Source organism: Vicia villosa, linkage group LG2 (genome assembly GCF_029867415.1).
Source record: "Vicia villosa cultivar HV-30 ecotype Madison, WI linkage group LG2, Vvil1.0, whole genome shotgun sequence".
In the NCBI taxonomy this organism is placed as follows: domain Eukaryota; kingdom Viridiplantae; phylum Streptophyta; class Magnoliopsida; order Fabales; family Fabaceae; genus Vicia; species Vicia villosa.
This window is the reverse complement of record NC_081181.1, coordinates 113215751-113231088: the sequence shown is the minus strand read 5'-3', so window position 1 is coordinate 113231088 and position 15338 is coordinate 113215751. Positions and strand designations below refer to the sequence as shown.

Below are 15338 nucleotides of genomic sequence, written 5' to 3'. Positions count from 1 at the left end.
ATATAATTTATATTTATATTTACTAGCTTATAGCTTATTTTCCAGACGCTATTTCAAATAGCGTTTTAGCTTATGTCTTATAGCTTATTATTTTTTCTTCCTTTTTATCCTTATTATTTTAATTAAAATTCATTTTTAACCCTTACAATTTATTTTAATTTAAAATAAAATAATTATATATTAAATATCTTTTATGTCACTTTACATTTATAAGTTAATTGAACCGCTAATTTTACCAAACATTTCAATTAACTTATAAGCTATCAGTCTCTACCATCCACTATAAGCTATAAGCCATCAGCCATCAGTCATAAGCTATCAGCTAGCTTATCAGTCAACCGCTATTTTTACCAAACAGACCCTTAAAATTTCATGAAAAAGTTATCACATACTTGTATATGAACTAATAATCACAAAACAAATCATGGGATTTTGATTTTAAATATAAAAATAAAAAATAATGAAGATTTAGTTTTTCTGATCTAGTGACCTTGATCATCAAATTCTTCATATTCCTCTTAATAAATGTTCATAAATTTCTCTATTTTTAGGCCCAAAAATGAACAATCAAATCCATCCACGTCCTTTTCCCCAAATCCAAAACCCATCTTCCCATGGCAACATCACCGACAAACCCAGAACAACACGAACCGGCGCGACTCAAATCTCTCGCTCAAACAAACTCCAAAACCGCTCTTAAATACCCCAAACCACAGTTACAAGAAACCTCAGAGTTAGTTAACTCTCTCAACATTCTAACTGCTCCCGATTTCTACGCCGTTCTCGACGTCGAACCCACCGCCGATTCCAACACTATTCGCAAACAGTATAACAAACTCTCTTCTCTTTTTCATCCGGACAATAACCGCCGCCACGTGGCATCGTGTAAAGAAGCTTTTAAGCTTGTTAACGACGCGTTTGGTGTTCTCTCTGATAAAGCTCTCAGAGAAAGCTACGACGGGAAGGTTGATCTTGAGATTAGAGAGAAGATGAGGACTTTTTGGACTGCGTGTTCTACTTGTAGGGTTTTGCATCAGTTTGAGAGAAGGTATTTGGGTCATAAGCTTGTGTGTCCTGGTTGTAATAAGAGTTTTAAGGCTGTTGAAGCTGTTGAGAATGATGGGTCTGAGGAGGATGAAGAGGATAACACTTTGGGGGAGTTTATGTTGAAGAATAAGAAGAGGAAGAAGAATGGGAAAATGGGTTGTGAAAAAGGTGAGAGCTTTAAGGGTAATGGGAAAATGGGTTGTGAAAAAGGTGAGAGCTTTATGGGTGATGGTGAAGTGAGTGGTGAAAAAGGTGTGAGCTTTAAGGGTGATGGTGAAGTGGGTGTTGTTGGGAGAATGGGAATGAGAACGAGGAAGAGAACGCGATTGGTTGGGGAGGTTTTGGAGAGTTCTGAATCCAAGAAGGTTGATGTGAGTGAAGAGGAAACAATGACATTGGCTGATTTTCAATCGAAAGTGAAGACTAAGATTAAGGTTGAGAAAGAGAAAATGAAGGGATTGGAAATTGGAAAGGGTTTTGAAGTCAAGGAGAAGAAGGATGAGAGTTCTGTGAAGAGAAATGAGTTGAGACTTGAGAAGCATAAGGATTTTAGTGGAGAGGAATTACAAGCTATGGCGGTTGCGGATTCGGATTTTTATGATTTTGATAAAGATAGAGTGGTGAGGAGTTTTAAGAAAGGTCAAGTTTGGGCTGTGTATGATGGTGATGATGATGGAATGCCGAGGCAGTATGCTTTGATTGATGAAACTGTTTCTGCGAATCCTTTCCAAGTGAGGATAAGTTGGTTGGATTTACAGAACAACGGGGATGAAAAGATTGTTAGCAGGGAGAAATTAGGGTTTCATGTACCTTGTGGGAGGTTTAAAATTGCTAATAAGACTACAATTAGTTCTGTAAATGTTTTTTCTCATGTTGTGGACTGTGATCGAGCAGCGCGCGAGATTTACAAGATTTATCCTAAGAAGGGTTCGGTTTGGGCGCTTTATAGTGAGGCGAGTCTTGATGGAGGTGAGGGCAAAAGATGCTATGATATTGTTGTGTTTTTGACGAGTTATAGTGAGATGAATGGTATGAGCATGGCATTTCTTGAGAAGGTTGATGGTTACAAGACAGTGTTTAAAAGACATGAGAGTGGAAGCTATGCTGTTAGATTTCTAGGTAAGGATGAATTTTGGTTACTTTCTCATCAGATTCCTGCGCAGAAATTACCCTGCGACGAAGCTCCTGAATTGTTGAAAGATTGTTGGGAGCTTGATCCGGCTTCACTTCCTTCGGATTTACTGACTATTGGTGGAATAGATAATTGAGGTTAGGAAATCATTTTTTGTTTTGTGACGAGACTTTGACTGTTGATCTTTCTTCAGTTCTTTCACACATACTTACTATTACGCGGCTCAAATTAATGATTTGAAGAAACTTTTGTCTAATGGAAAGTTATTTGAGGAAACAAACTGATTTGTATATCTTGACTTTGTTGAATTTGCTGATCAAGGAAATGTATGAATTGCTATTGCTATTCATATCTTATGCTTAATTAGAATTGCTGAAGTTTTGTTTGGTCTCCACTTGATGGGAGACATGAATTCATGTGAATCAAGTGTTATTAATCCCGGATAGCAGCCACAATTTAAATTACAGAGTTTATATAGTTTTAATTTCATACGCGAAATATCAACAATTTGCTGTGAGTGATCAATGAGAGGGTGAAATATGACAACATGAATGAGATAGGGTGAGAGAAGCCCAAGCGTTGTTATGATGTTATTGAATCGCGTTATTCCTGAACATAGCAGCCGGGGATTGTTCTGCCACACCTCTATAGTGCCACCGTTATTGACATCGCTAGTGTCAATTTGTGATGGAAGGAAGTCCTAGGTGTGGAAAATTTGACAACTAATCCAAATTTAGTTTTATGTTCTACTTTATAGTTCAAAAGTTCAGTGAAGTATATAAATAGACCTATTTGATCATTTTGCTCCTTCAACAGACTTTCTTTATAAGATTTTCTAATTTGTAATCAGTCTAAACATTTTGCCTCATTGTGTCTAGTTTATTACAGTTTAGAAACTGGTTGTATCAAGTTGTATTCAAGTCAAGGTTGAGGGAGCTTTATGAAAGTGTCTGATGAAGGATCAGAAAGAAGTGTTCGAGACCAACCTCGTCATGATAATTTTATAAAATATATATCTCCAGGAATGTTATATGCTAGGAGTAGAAAGTGTCTGTTGAAGTTGCTGCTACTTTTAAGCAAGTGTGTAGCCAAACAAAAGCTTGTTGAAGTTGCTGCTACTTTTAAGTGTGTAGCCAAACAAAAGCTCATTTTCTAAACAAGTGTGTGGCTAAACAAAAGCTCATTTCATCATTCTCTTGTTCAGGCTATACTATACGGGCAGTCTCAGTCTCTGTAGCTTGGATTTACTTGATCCAATTGATTAGGATGCTTTAGAATCTCTAGAGAATTTCTTAGAATATCATAGCTCAATCTGTGAATACTTTAGTGTATATTCTTGCTTCAGCCTGGATGTGCCTTCTCCACTGCAATTCCAGTGCTTAGGATTGGTATGAATAAGGGTTAACACACTGTCTTCTTCCGAGTCACACCTAACAGGACCAACTTCTTTATAACCATTTTACAGGTAATTAAGTTCTTTGTCTATACTTCATAGCTTAGTTTTACAATGGCAGTTTATATAATGTATTTCCATAAATACCTCTTTTCAGTGACATTTGCTTGCAAAGACTGGATTGTGGTAAGTTGAGTTATAATCTACTATGTGTTGCTTTGTCAATTATGTAAATAAATAATTATGTTTCAGCTCAAGTAGATGTATTTGCATGTTTTCTTCGGTCATTAGAGTTTGTGGAACAGTGAGAACGTCGAAGGCGGCGACAAGGTTGACCACGATGGTCATTGTGGTGGTGCTGATAAATAAAAGGATGGTGGGGGTGACATAAGAGTACAACGACAACAATCCTGATGCATTCTAATCTATAAAGTGCCGATGCAATTTAGACATACAAAAGAAATAAAGGATGCCATAACTCAACCTTCTACTAGAGGCGACCTATTAATGTTGTTATGTTGGGTAGACATGTTTGAGAATCTTGACAAGTTACGGGTTCAGTTATTATTAGCTAGATATAATTATGTAGCATGCATCCTAGAGGCGAATAATCACCAAGGAGCATCATATACATGTCGTTATGTTGCTAAAGCAATTAAGGCTCTCAAGTCGAGTTTTATCGCCAGAGTAGGGAGAGGAGACATTTTCATTTGGTATGATAAATGACTTCCAAATGGTAGAATTTGTGACAAATTTTTTTCAGTGAGTGAGTAGGATAGACACCTATATATCATGAATGTCTGAAGTTATGGTATTTGGAATTTTGACATCATCTCCACCAATCTTTCTTAGGACATAAGAATTGAGATGACTGTTGTCTTTACTAATGACGACTTAAATGATATTCTTATTTGGGAACCTTCAATATCAAGTACTGATTCTACCAAATAAGTTTATTCTTGGTTAAATTTGGAGTCCAATCCACATCATATTCAAATAATGACTTGGTCTTGGATTTGGAACCTTAAGTTACCAGAAATATTCGTCATTTTGTTTGGATGCATGAGAAGTTTACCTACCAATTATACATGAGTCACTAATCACATGTCAACAAATGTCTTTTATTATAGAGGTGGTGCAACTAACAAAACTATCTTACACACTTTTAGAGATTGCTTTAAGACCATGCAAGTTTGGAACAATTACAATTTTCCATCTTACATTCATTTTTATGAGGATGATATTTATAATTGGATGAAAATTAATGCGTTCATCAATCATGGCCCTTTCTTTCTCATTTGTTGTTGGATGATTTGGAAATTTCGTAACGAAGAATTCTTCATAGACAACAATCGTCAGTTCTAGAATATCCTTAGCCAAATAACTTCTCTTTTACACTCTACCAAACATGCTTTTGGTGGTTCTAATAAGATATCATTCCTTAAACTTGTGTCTTGGCACCCTCCTTCAAAGAATGTGATAAAGGTCAATATAGGTGGTAGTTCCATTGGTAATTCAGGGCCATATGATTTTGTTGGTCTTTTGAAAAACTCTTCTGGAGGTTGGATCACATGTTTTGCAGGAATTTGTGGCTTCACCTCTAATATTAATGTCGAGCTTCAAGTCATTTATCTTGGTCTTGATATTGCTTGAAATTATGGTTTCAGAAATGTGATTTGCGAGTTTGACTCTTAAACAACTCTGAAGTTTATTCAAGAGGATGTGCCTTCTAATTATTCTTATGCGCCTCTGGTGGATTATGTACAATCTCTTATTCATGAAAGGTGACAACTTGTCCTTATTCACACCTTACGCGAAGGGAATGTTAGTGTTGACCATAGGCATCTTTAGGTCTTTCGGCACTATGATTTGACCATAGGCAACTAAAAGATAAAAAATTTCATCACATTTGGTTACATCGAAAGTATAAGTTTTTGTAATAAACTTTTCATTTATACTTGGTTCAACAAGGTTTTTCCCAATCGAAGAGCTTACAAACATACAGAAGTCATGACTTCAATTCCACCAGATTAATCTCATTTTCTTCGATGTATTAAAAAACTACGTTGAGTTCTTGATTATTATCATTTGCCTCTATATCATAAATATTTTCTTTCTATGGGGTTTGATTTATTCTAGCCTTTTCTAATCAAGCCTTTCGTCCTCCGGGTGTTCGACTTGTCTAACCCTATATGTTAACTGGGCCATATCCTTTCGGCACTAGGTATCTAACTTCTTCCTAGTGGAATAACCTATGTGATCAGTGGTTTTTACACATTAATTTACCGTTGTTTTAAGTTGTCTTTGATTTATTTCATTTAGTGTTTTATTGCATTATTCGTCATTTTATGCTTTGGTTTTGTGTTTAAGTGTTTGTATGCTCAGATGAATGATTTGGGAGAAATCAGGGCGAAAAAGTGCAAAACTGAAGAAAAGTGCATAAACTGGCAAAACGCGTTCCCAAACGCATGTGGAAGAAGAAAAATGCAATCAGCTGCCAAAACGCGTCCCTAGATGCGTTTAGAAGTGAAAAGTGCCATCTGCTGCTGAGACGCGTCCCTGACTGTGCATGCATGCCAGACGTGTCCCTCAGCTCAGACGCGTCCTAAAAGTAAAGAAAAATAAAGGAAAAATGCCTGTCTGCCCAGACGCGTCCCATTGGCCTAAATGCGTCCCCACACGCGTGTGCACGTGATGCCAGGAGCGCTGAAATAAAAGAAGAAAAATACGTTGGGACAAGGGTTGGACAATTTTGGAGAGCAAAAACACAGTAGAAGGCTGGAGAACTCATAATTTATGTAGGGAGTGAAGATTTCCATGAGCTTTTGCCATTGAAGATCTAAGTTCATTCATTTATCTGTAATGTCTACAATTCAAACTATGGTTTCTGTTAATTTTATGAGTAGCTAAACCCCCTTGCTAGGAGGGTGACCCTGATTTTGATTGTAATGAATTTATTTAGTTGATGTAATAACAATTTGGTTTTCATTATTGTTGATTTATTTTACACTGTTCTTAATACTTTAACCGTCGAAAAGACGGATTCTGAATGTTGATGAATAATTTGAGCTGGACAATAATTGTTTATTGATCCGTGTAAGAACATAAGATAATGAATATCACCTAGGACTAGGGATACTTTATTTTAACCAGAAATTATCGATATTGAAATGCTTCTGTCTAGTTTGTTCGATAATAGACTCAATAGTTTCATCTACAAATTTATTAAACTTAAGGATTTTCCAATCCCTGAGGAGTTCATTTTGCAAAGCATATTCAGATGCGCCGAAACAAAATTTGCCTTATGAAGACCAACATTAAGACGATTTTGTGTTAGGATTTGTTCAACCATATGGTTATGTTATTTCCCCCCTTAAAATTATTTTATTGGACTCTCCTAACTACATGATCTGTATATTCGTTCCTATTTACCAATGCCATATCTTCGACTAACCTAGGTCTAGGTTGTTTGATTGGAAGTGGCATAACTTGTTGTTGCACTTGGTTATTGGGAACTTGATGAATGAGGATTCGAGGAGCACCAAAAAAGTTAGCAATTCAACTCATTTGATGTGCTAATTTTTGTTAACTATGATTGGTATTTTGGATCAAAGGATTGAAAATCATACCAATTTGTTGGATAATAATGTTAACCATGTCATGGTTACTATCATCCATTTATTTCCTTACATCCAATAGAGAATTATTAGTTAAAGGTTGCACAATCTGGGGGATGTATCCCAATCCTCCATGAGATTGACCCATTCAACCAAGGCTGTTTATAGCATATCCTGACGCCATGTACGGAATGAAAGGAGAAGCAACATCCATTGCATTATCTACATACATCGATACATGAGTTTATAGGTATGCCATAATTGTAGTTGGCATGCCATATGGATATTCCCTATCACCTGGGGAAGTGTAAAACAATGGAGGCCTTTGTGTGAAATGTTTGAGAAAATGTAATAATGCTAAAAGGTTTTGTGTTTGAATTTAGAGCAATTGGATAAAAGTTCAAAGAAGTAAATGCATAAGTACTTAAAGGGATAAAATAAATAAAGAACAATGGTAAAACAACTAGATAACAAAATTCTTGAATTAAAAGCGGGACACAAGTTCATACATTTCTCACAAATCCTTTATCTTTGTGACTCGGAAGTGCGAATTCTAAAGAAAACAAAATGAAATTGTGAACCCCCGTTGCAATATCTAAATCTACTTTTATACTATGTACAATAATAACTGTCAACAATTCATTCTCCAGAATTCGCCACATATCTTGCGACGTGGGCTATTGTCTTCTGATGTGTTTCCAAGTGTCTTTGGTTATTTAACTGCTTCAATCCGTTACTGCCATTGAAAATGTCTTCAAATTACCTAATCATATCTATCGAAAACTCCACTTGTTGAATTTGTATCTTGGGGTTGACAACATGGCTTAACTACATACACTTAGTATTTATATCCACCTTGTATCTCGTATTAATGTAGAAAAGGCTAAGTCGAAAATTTCAGGCTAACTGTTATACTCCAACTTTTCCCCCTAGAATCCTTCAAAAATGATGAGTGACATAGGATGAATGCTTACCTTGAAATGTGGACATCCCCATCATTGCTTTCCATAGTTGCTAACTGTTGTTGCCATACGAAGAACAACCATGTCTACACTAGGACAACTTGATCTCCATCGCAGATTGAAGCTTTTGTACATTTTCAATAAAAACTTCTCGAATCTTTCCCTTTCACTATGGATGAACAATGTCCAAAACTCATTCTTTCCTCTGATTCAATAAAATATTTTACAAATTTAAGGTATGAGGATGTTGGCTAGGGGGATTTATGCCCTAATTCGATTTAGGGTTCATATAGCAGAAAAATAAGAAAGAATTGAGACAAAAACAAAGAAGGTGATGACAAGATGTCAAATATGATGTTACACATGTAAAATTAAACATAGTTAGTGGGAATTATACGGAAAAGACTTACATATAATATCATTTGTATGAATAAAGAATCACATTGACCGTTTTAAATAATAAGAGACTAAAATTGACCAAAGATACAATTAAAGAAAAAAAAATCTATCAATATCAACATTTTTCGATACCCGTTTTATCACATTTAAAATTAGGGGTGGCAAAATAGGCTTGGCCGGTGGGGAAAATCTGTTTTGCCCGCACTTTTTCACGGGGCGGGACAATGTTTTAGGCCCGCTCACTTTAATGTGTTTGCCCCGCCCCGTTTTTTTACGGGCTTTTGCGGGCATGGATTTTTTCATACAATATTACTATTTTAAACCCTAAAAGGTTCAATGCCCGCAGACTTTACCCGCCCCGCCCTCACTTTTTTACGGGATAGAGCGATATTCTAGATCCGTACTCTCAAATATGCCCGCTCCACCTCGCTTTTTTGTAGACTTTTACGAGACAGGCCTAAACGAGACGGGACATGCACGTTTGTCACCCCTATTTAAAACCTTGATTAGAAAGATAATTATTTGACAATTGTTTTATATTTCTTCAAAAATTATGTTAAAAATGTCACTTGTTGACTTATCTTTAATTCCAATAGAGATTAGTAAAATGACAGTTCTGCCATAATTAAATGACATCTCGAACTATTTTGGCCCGCAAATATTGAAGTAAAATCAATCAAATACTAGAACCTTATAATCATATCCATTATTTCCGAAAATATCCCTAACATTATGACCAAATTACTCGACGACCTAACACACGCTTTCTCATTACCGTTAGCTTCACCTTTTCAATGGACGATAATACCCATGCACTCACCTCTTTCCAATTCAATTTCTTAACTAAAATAACACTCTAATAATTATTCCTATTCATATTCTCCAACTCATTGAGTTGGCTAATATTCATCTCATAAATCACAAGTATAGTATATATTCTGCCGCGTAGTATTGAATTCGTATAAAGCAAAAATTATCATATTAATTAGCTTAAAAAAAATTATCATAAGTAATTAACAACTCAATCATACAATTATACAACCACCACATATGATTTTGGAATGCTTAGAAAGAAAGATATAATAATAATGTTAGTATCTTAATTATTAAGTGGATGAGAAGCTTAGCCATATTGTAGTACACGTGGAAAGTAATAGGAGAGTCATCAACCCATCACCCTCCCCTAGGGTTTTTCCTTTTATGGGGTTCAATTATTTTCATATCAAATCTTATTGTGATGTGAATTCCTACCAGAAACACCTCACACATAAATACAACTAAAAACGTTTAGAAAATTTATTAAAATAAGATTAAGCCAAAATTAGTATTACGGTCATATCATTTGCAAATATGACTCCTCATTCGTTAAAGTCAAACTACTAAATGAAACCTTTCATTTAGAAAAGTCTGACGTTTAATCTATTGAACTAAAAATTCATATAAATGATGAGTTATGAATAATTAAAGTTATATAAATATTTACATTGAAAATGTATTTAAACTAGAGTTTAATTTATATTTAACTTAAAATCCATATAAATGGTAAGTTGTGACTGATTTTTTATTACTAAGTTATGACTTATTAATGTTAAATAAAAGATTTGCATTGATTATGGAGTAAAAAGTTTTACAATATCAACAGATCAAATAAATAAATTTAAAATTAATCATGTTATAAACAAATAATTTTAATATTTATGTTTTCCATCTTTAATTTAACTCTTTTATTTTTTTAAATTGTGTTTCTAAATATAAATAAACTCCTATAAATTAAATTTTTATAGTTTATTAACTGTTTGAATTTTTTTTTCATATTTAAAATAAACATCAATATTAATGAATTAAATTGAATATAACTTTAAAAAAAAAATACTGATATCTAATATTAAGGATGTACCACAGTTTAGAGAGAATATCACTTAAACAAAATTTCAACATAAACCAATTAATATTATATCATAAATATATTAGTTAGTTGCGATTTTGTTCGATATAATTTAATTCGGTTAATTATGGTTTGATTCGTTATCAAACTGTTTGATGAATTGTAATTCGGTTTATTAATTATATAACATAGTTTTATTCAATTCGATAGATTATTTAGAATCAAATAAAATTATCTATATCAATTATAAAAAAATTGAAAATTTGATAGAATACACATATCCGATTTTATTGTTATGAATAATTAATCTATTTAAAACTTTCTAAACAAAACCTAGGATATGTAATATATGTGAAAAAAATAATATTTGTTTGTAATTAAAGATAAAAATAGTAACAATTATAATTGATTGATATTGTAAAATATTTTACATTAATAACCCATATAATTGATGGATGATACTTATCACTCCAACATTATGAAATTATCATATCTTGCCCCCCTCAAATAAAATAAAATTTCAATCCAACAATGATAGTATGCCTAACCAATTTCTTTAGTTACATCATGCCTAACGATAAGCACATATTCTCTCATGCCCAAAAAAAAATATTCATAAACAAATTCGCATCCACTCTATATGTATATTAAATGTACACAATGAATGGCACACCTCATGATATTCCCATAAAGCCAAGGGCAATTTCAAATCACAAATACACAAATAATAAAATAATTAAATAGACAATAAATAAAGAAATAAAAAAACGAAATCAAAGTCAAGTCTATAGGAGCAACCAATCAAAGACCAATATCCTCTCCTCTTCTAGTGTTTTCCTATCAACTTGCTTTTCTGTATAAATATAGACTCAACAAAGAAGAAAATTTCAAACAAGTGTAGGAGAGAGAGAGAGTCTCAACACATGAAAAATCTATTTTTATTTATTTTTTTAAAAATTACTATGAATCACCATAAAACTCATTCTCTTTTCTATTTTTCTCTCTTTCTTCTCTTCTCTTTCACAATCTCAGCTTTCGACCTTGCAACCATACCCTTCAATGATGGCTATTCTCCTCTCTTCGGAGATGGCAACGTTGTTCGTTCCGTCGACGGCAACGGCGTTCAACTCCTCCTCGATCGTTACACCGGTAATTCAATCATTCATATTATATTATTATACACATGCAAAAACAAAAATAATCTTCTTTTTTATATATATTTTTTAATTGTTTAATTTTATTTCTGATGATGAATATATAGGTTCTGGTTTTATTTCATCCAATATGTATCAATATGGATTCTTCAGTGCTAATATAAAGCTTCCATCGAATAATACAGCTGGGATTTGTGTTGCGTTTTATGTAAGTATTCAAAATATTTTTTTTGTGAATTTCTTCAATATTATTAATTTTTGTTGTATTCGTTTATTCGTTGATTTTCTGATATTACGCGTTGCTTTTATTCATGGGATTCTTTCCTTCCTTTTTTTGTTTTTCACAATCGATTCTTTCTTCTTCTTTTCCTAATTTCTTTTATTTTTTAATTTTTTTAATAGTTTATATGATGAATTAAATTTCCTTTAATTTGACGAAGAATTTTGCTTCCATGAAGCAAAGTCAATAATTACGGTTTCAATGGCATGAAAGAAACTCCAATTTGTATACGTAAAGTTTTTCTAAAAAGAAAGAGTCTTCAAACTGTAAACTACAAGCGATTCATTTACGTAACTTTATTAAATTTCCTTTAATACTAACGTTATTGTTTTATTTATTTATTTATTATTGTTGCTGTTGTTGTTATTTCAGACATCAAACGGCGATGTGTTCGAGAAATCCCATGATGAGTTGGACTTTGAATTCCTAGGTAACGTACCTGGAAAACCATGGCGGTTTCAAACAAATTTGTATGGAAATGGAAGTACTCATCGTGGTCGTGAAGAACGTTATCGTCTTTGGTTTGATCCAAGCAAAGGTTTCCATAGATACAGTATTCTCTGGACACAAAAAAACGTAATGTAAGTCTCACTATTACCATATAAAACCTATGCACCTATGTCTCTGTCGAACATCTGCACCGATATATATAATTATTTAAAATTATTATCAGTATTGCCATGTCAGGGTCGGATTTGTGTTTTTGTGACGTGTTTGTGTATTGGTTGCTTTTTATCTAGGAAAAGTTTTAGGGTATGTGTATTTGTGGCTTTAGTTTGCACTTATAATAACATGGTGTGTTATGAGATTGGAGTGGTTCGTGTTTGACTTATTGTGAGAGAGAAAAATGTTAGGAATTGCGTGTGGGATAAGTTATGTATACAACTAGAGTATGTGTGAGCTAGCAAGGATTGAAAGCATAGAGTTTTCATTACTAAAAAGATTGATTTAGATGGTAGTGATGATACTTTGTAATATTCATCGATTATTTATTTTCTATTTTAGATATAGGTATAATTAATATGACCCACACACATCATGGCCAACTTCAATTTTGTTTCTTTATGTATAATTTTTACATTTCATATTTCTTCGTTTTCTTTATTTTTATGGTGGTTATAATCATGATCATAATTATATTTCTATCATAAATTTGTGTCTATCCATTTGTTTACGTGATGTGTATAGTATATGGTCCTTCTCGTGCTATTAATCCTTTTTAAGATTGTATGGTGAGCAAAAATGCATTATCTTGCTAATTAATTTATAATAATATTGTGCTTCTAGATTTTGACTGAATATTATCTTCTTTGAAATGTTTCGTCGACCACATTAATTAAGTTGAATTAAAAATTGTAAACCACACACTAAGCACGTTAGTTGGAACTTATGTCGGTCCAAGTCTAATTAGAATTGGCATAAAGTAGAACTTATAGATAAAGGGAAATTAATTCATTAACACATAAAGAAAGATGTGAAGTGTATATTATAATTAGAAAGCAGTTTTTGTTAGATTACCAAACGAAAACAAGCTCATATATTAGTAACATATTGCCAAACCTTGTCCTAATAATTCCACCTAATTATACCCGAAATCTAGCTGTCAAAATATTCTTATTATTTCATATGAATGATTGATTAATATTATATACTTAACATGTGTTTGAAATATTGCAGATTTTACATTGATGAAGTTCCCATTAGAGAAGTGTTAAGAAGTGAAGAAATGAGAGGTGAATATCCATCTAAGCCAATGTCATTATATGCAACCATATGGGATGCATCAAATTGGGCCACATCTGGTGGAAGATACAAAGTCAACTATAAATATGCTCCTTTTGGAGCTGAATTTAAAGACCTAGTCCTCAAGGGTTGCACTACTGATCCAGTTCAAGAATTCTCCGACATCGAGGCTTGCGCGGAACAAAACACCCATCTCGAAGCCCAAGACTATGCGGAGGTGACTCCTATGCGTAGTATGAAAATGCGAAGGTTTCGTCAACGTTTCATGTACTACTCTTATTGTTATGATACGATTAGATACCCTATTCCACCGCCAGAGTGTCATTTTAATCTGGCGGAGAAACAAAGGTTTAAAGAGACTGGAAGGTTGAAATTCGGCGGGAGTCACCGCCGAGTATCTAGGCGGAGAGGCCGTAATTCAACTCCTGTAGAGGACTCTGATCAGAGTGATATGTGATGTTTTATTATATGTATATAATAGTGTTGATTTTAATGGAACTTTTTTGGGCTTTTGACACTGTCTATTGTTTGATACTACGTTAATAAATCATGTGGTTAGTCCTTAAAAAGTTGTGTTTTTTTGGTGTTATGCTTTTGTTACTTAGTGTGTGTTGTTTCATAGGTGGAATATAAAATCGGTATATAAATTTGTATGAGTGCTCTTAAGTATATGTCAAAATTCATATTGTGGGACGGTTCTTGATTATCTATGGTTGATCTTTGTTGCAGAAAGAAATTGAGATAAGAAAATTATCTTCTAATTTAGGTAAATGATGAAAAATCATTATTGTTAGAATGATGTATAGCTCATGAAAGAAAGAGAAAGAATTTCATCGACCTCATGCAAGCTTAATTGCTTTGTTTATTCATTGATTGCATTACAATGAAGGAGTGACATCATTTATATAGATTATGAGCTCTAGAGGTAGTTATAACTAATCAAAAGTTAATCACTCATCTAACAATTTAGTCTAACTAAATCATGCACATGCTTAAAATATTCATGCATGTTTAATCATAATACATATGCATGTATTCTTCTAATACGCCCCTTCAAACTCATGGTGGGTTGAGCAAACCACTTTGAGTGGTTTGGTGAGTGCATCAACTAATCGAGCATGAACAGGAACATGTTTTGCAGATGATTTGCCACAACTTTCTTCTTAATAAAATGAATATCAAATTCAATGTATTTGGTTCTTGCATTAAATATCAGATTATATGAAAACAACACGACACTAAGATTATCACAAAGTAGAGTAGACACAATTATGTAGCACCTTAATCTTCAATAATAATTTATAAAATATCTTAAAAAATATTTAGATTAAATAAGGGTGTTACATTGACAAACATTCACTTTTAAAATAAATTATAATATGTAAAAGTATTCACAACTCGATGTTACAATATCACAGCAAAATCAAGATTAATACTAATAGCCGACAAAGGTACGACAAAAACATAAAACAAAAATTCAATATGAAGTTCAAATAGAAGAGATTCGAGTCAGTGGAGTTCAGTTATTGTGTGTGCTAATACCCTATATTCAGCTTTCGTACTTGACCTTACAAGAAGCACTTGTTCATTTGAACTCCATGCTATAAGATTAGGGAAAAAATGATGCAAAGCCGCTTTTTTGAAACTCAAACAATCATGAAGATTCTATCTTGATGATGATATAGCGGAAAATGGTTCCTTGAGGGCGATTGATATCATATTAGAA

General features: G+C 33.3%; 2 protein-coding genes across 4 annotated transcripts; both read left to right on the top strand.

Annotated features, from left to right (window-relative positions):
• Positions 1-507: 507 nt before the first annotated feature.
• LOC131651808 (uncharacterized) lies at positions 508-6471 on the top strand. Of its 3 annotated transcripts, XR_009298495.1 has the most exons (3): positions 508-2316; positions 3525-3644; positions 3730-6471. XR_009298495.1 is itself a non-coding variant. In XM_058921511.1 (2 exons), exon 1 carries the CDS (start codon positions 615-617, stop codon positions 2313-2315), a length of 1701 nt encoding a protein of 566 aa, XP_058777494.1. In that variant the 5' UTR covers positions 508-614; the 3' UTR covers position 2316; positions 3730-6470. The 3 variants fall into 3 exon arrangements, 2 of the variants coding, with proteins under 2 accessions (XP_058777494.1, XP_058777493.1); XM_058921511.1 differs by lacking the exon at positions 3525-3644 and having other exon boundaries at positions 3730-6470; XM_058921510.1 differs by lacking the exon at positions 3730-6471 and having other exon boundaries at positions 3525-3723.
• Positions 6472-11252: 4781 nt separating this feature from the next.
• Positions 11253-14129, top strand: LOC131651809 (probable xyloglucan endotransglucosylase/hydrolase protein 30). The gene is made up of 4 exons (XM_058921512.1): positions 11253-11584; positions 11697-11797; positions 12242-12450; positions 13547-14129. Exons 1-4 carry the CDS (start codon positions 11359-11361, stop codon positions 14067-14069), a joined length of 1059 nt encoding a protein of 352 aa, XP_058777495.1. The 5' UTR covers positions 11253-11358; the 3' UTR covers positions 14070-14129.
• The last annotated feature ends 1209 nt before the right edge of the window (positions 14130-15338 follow it).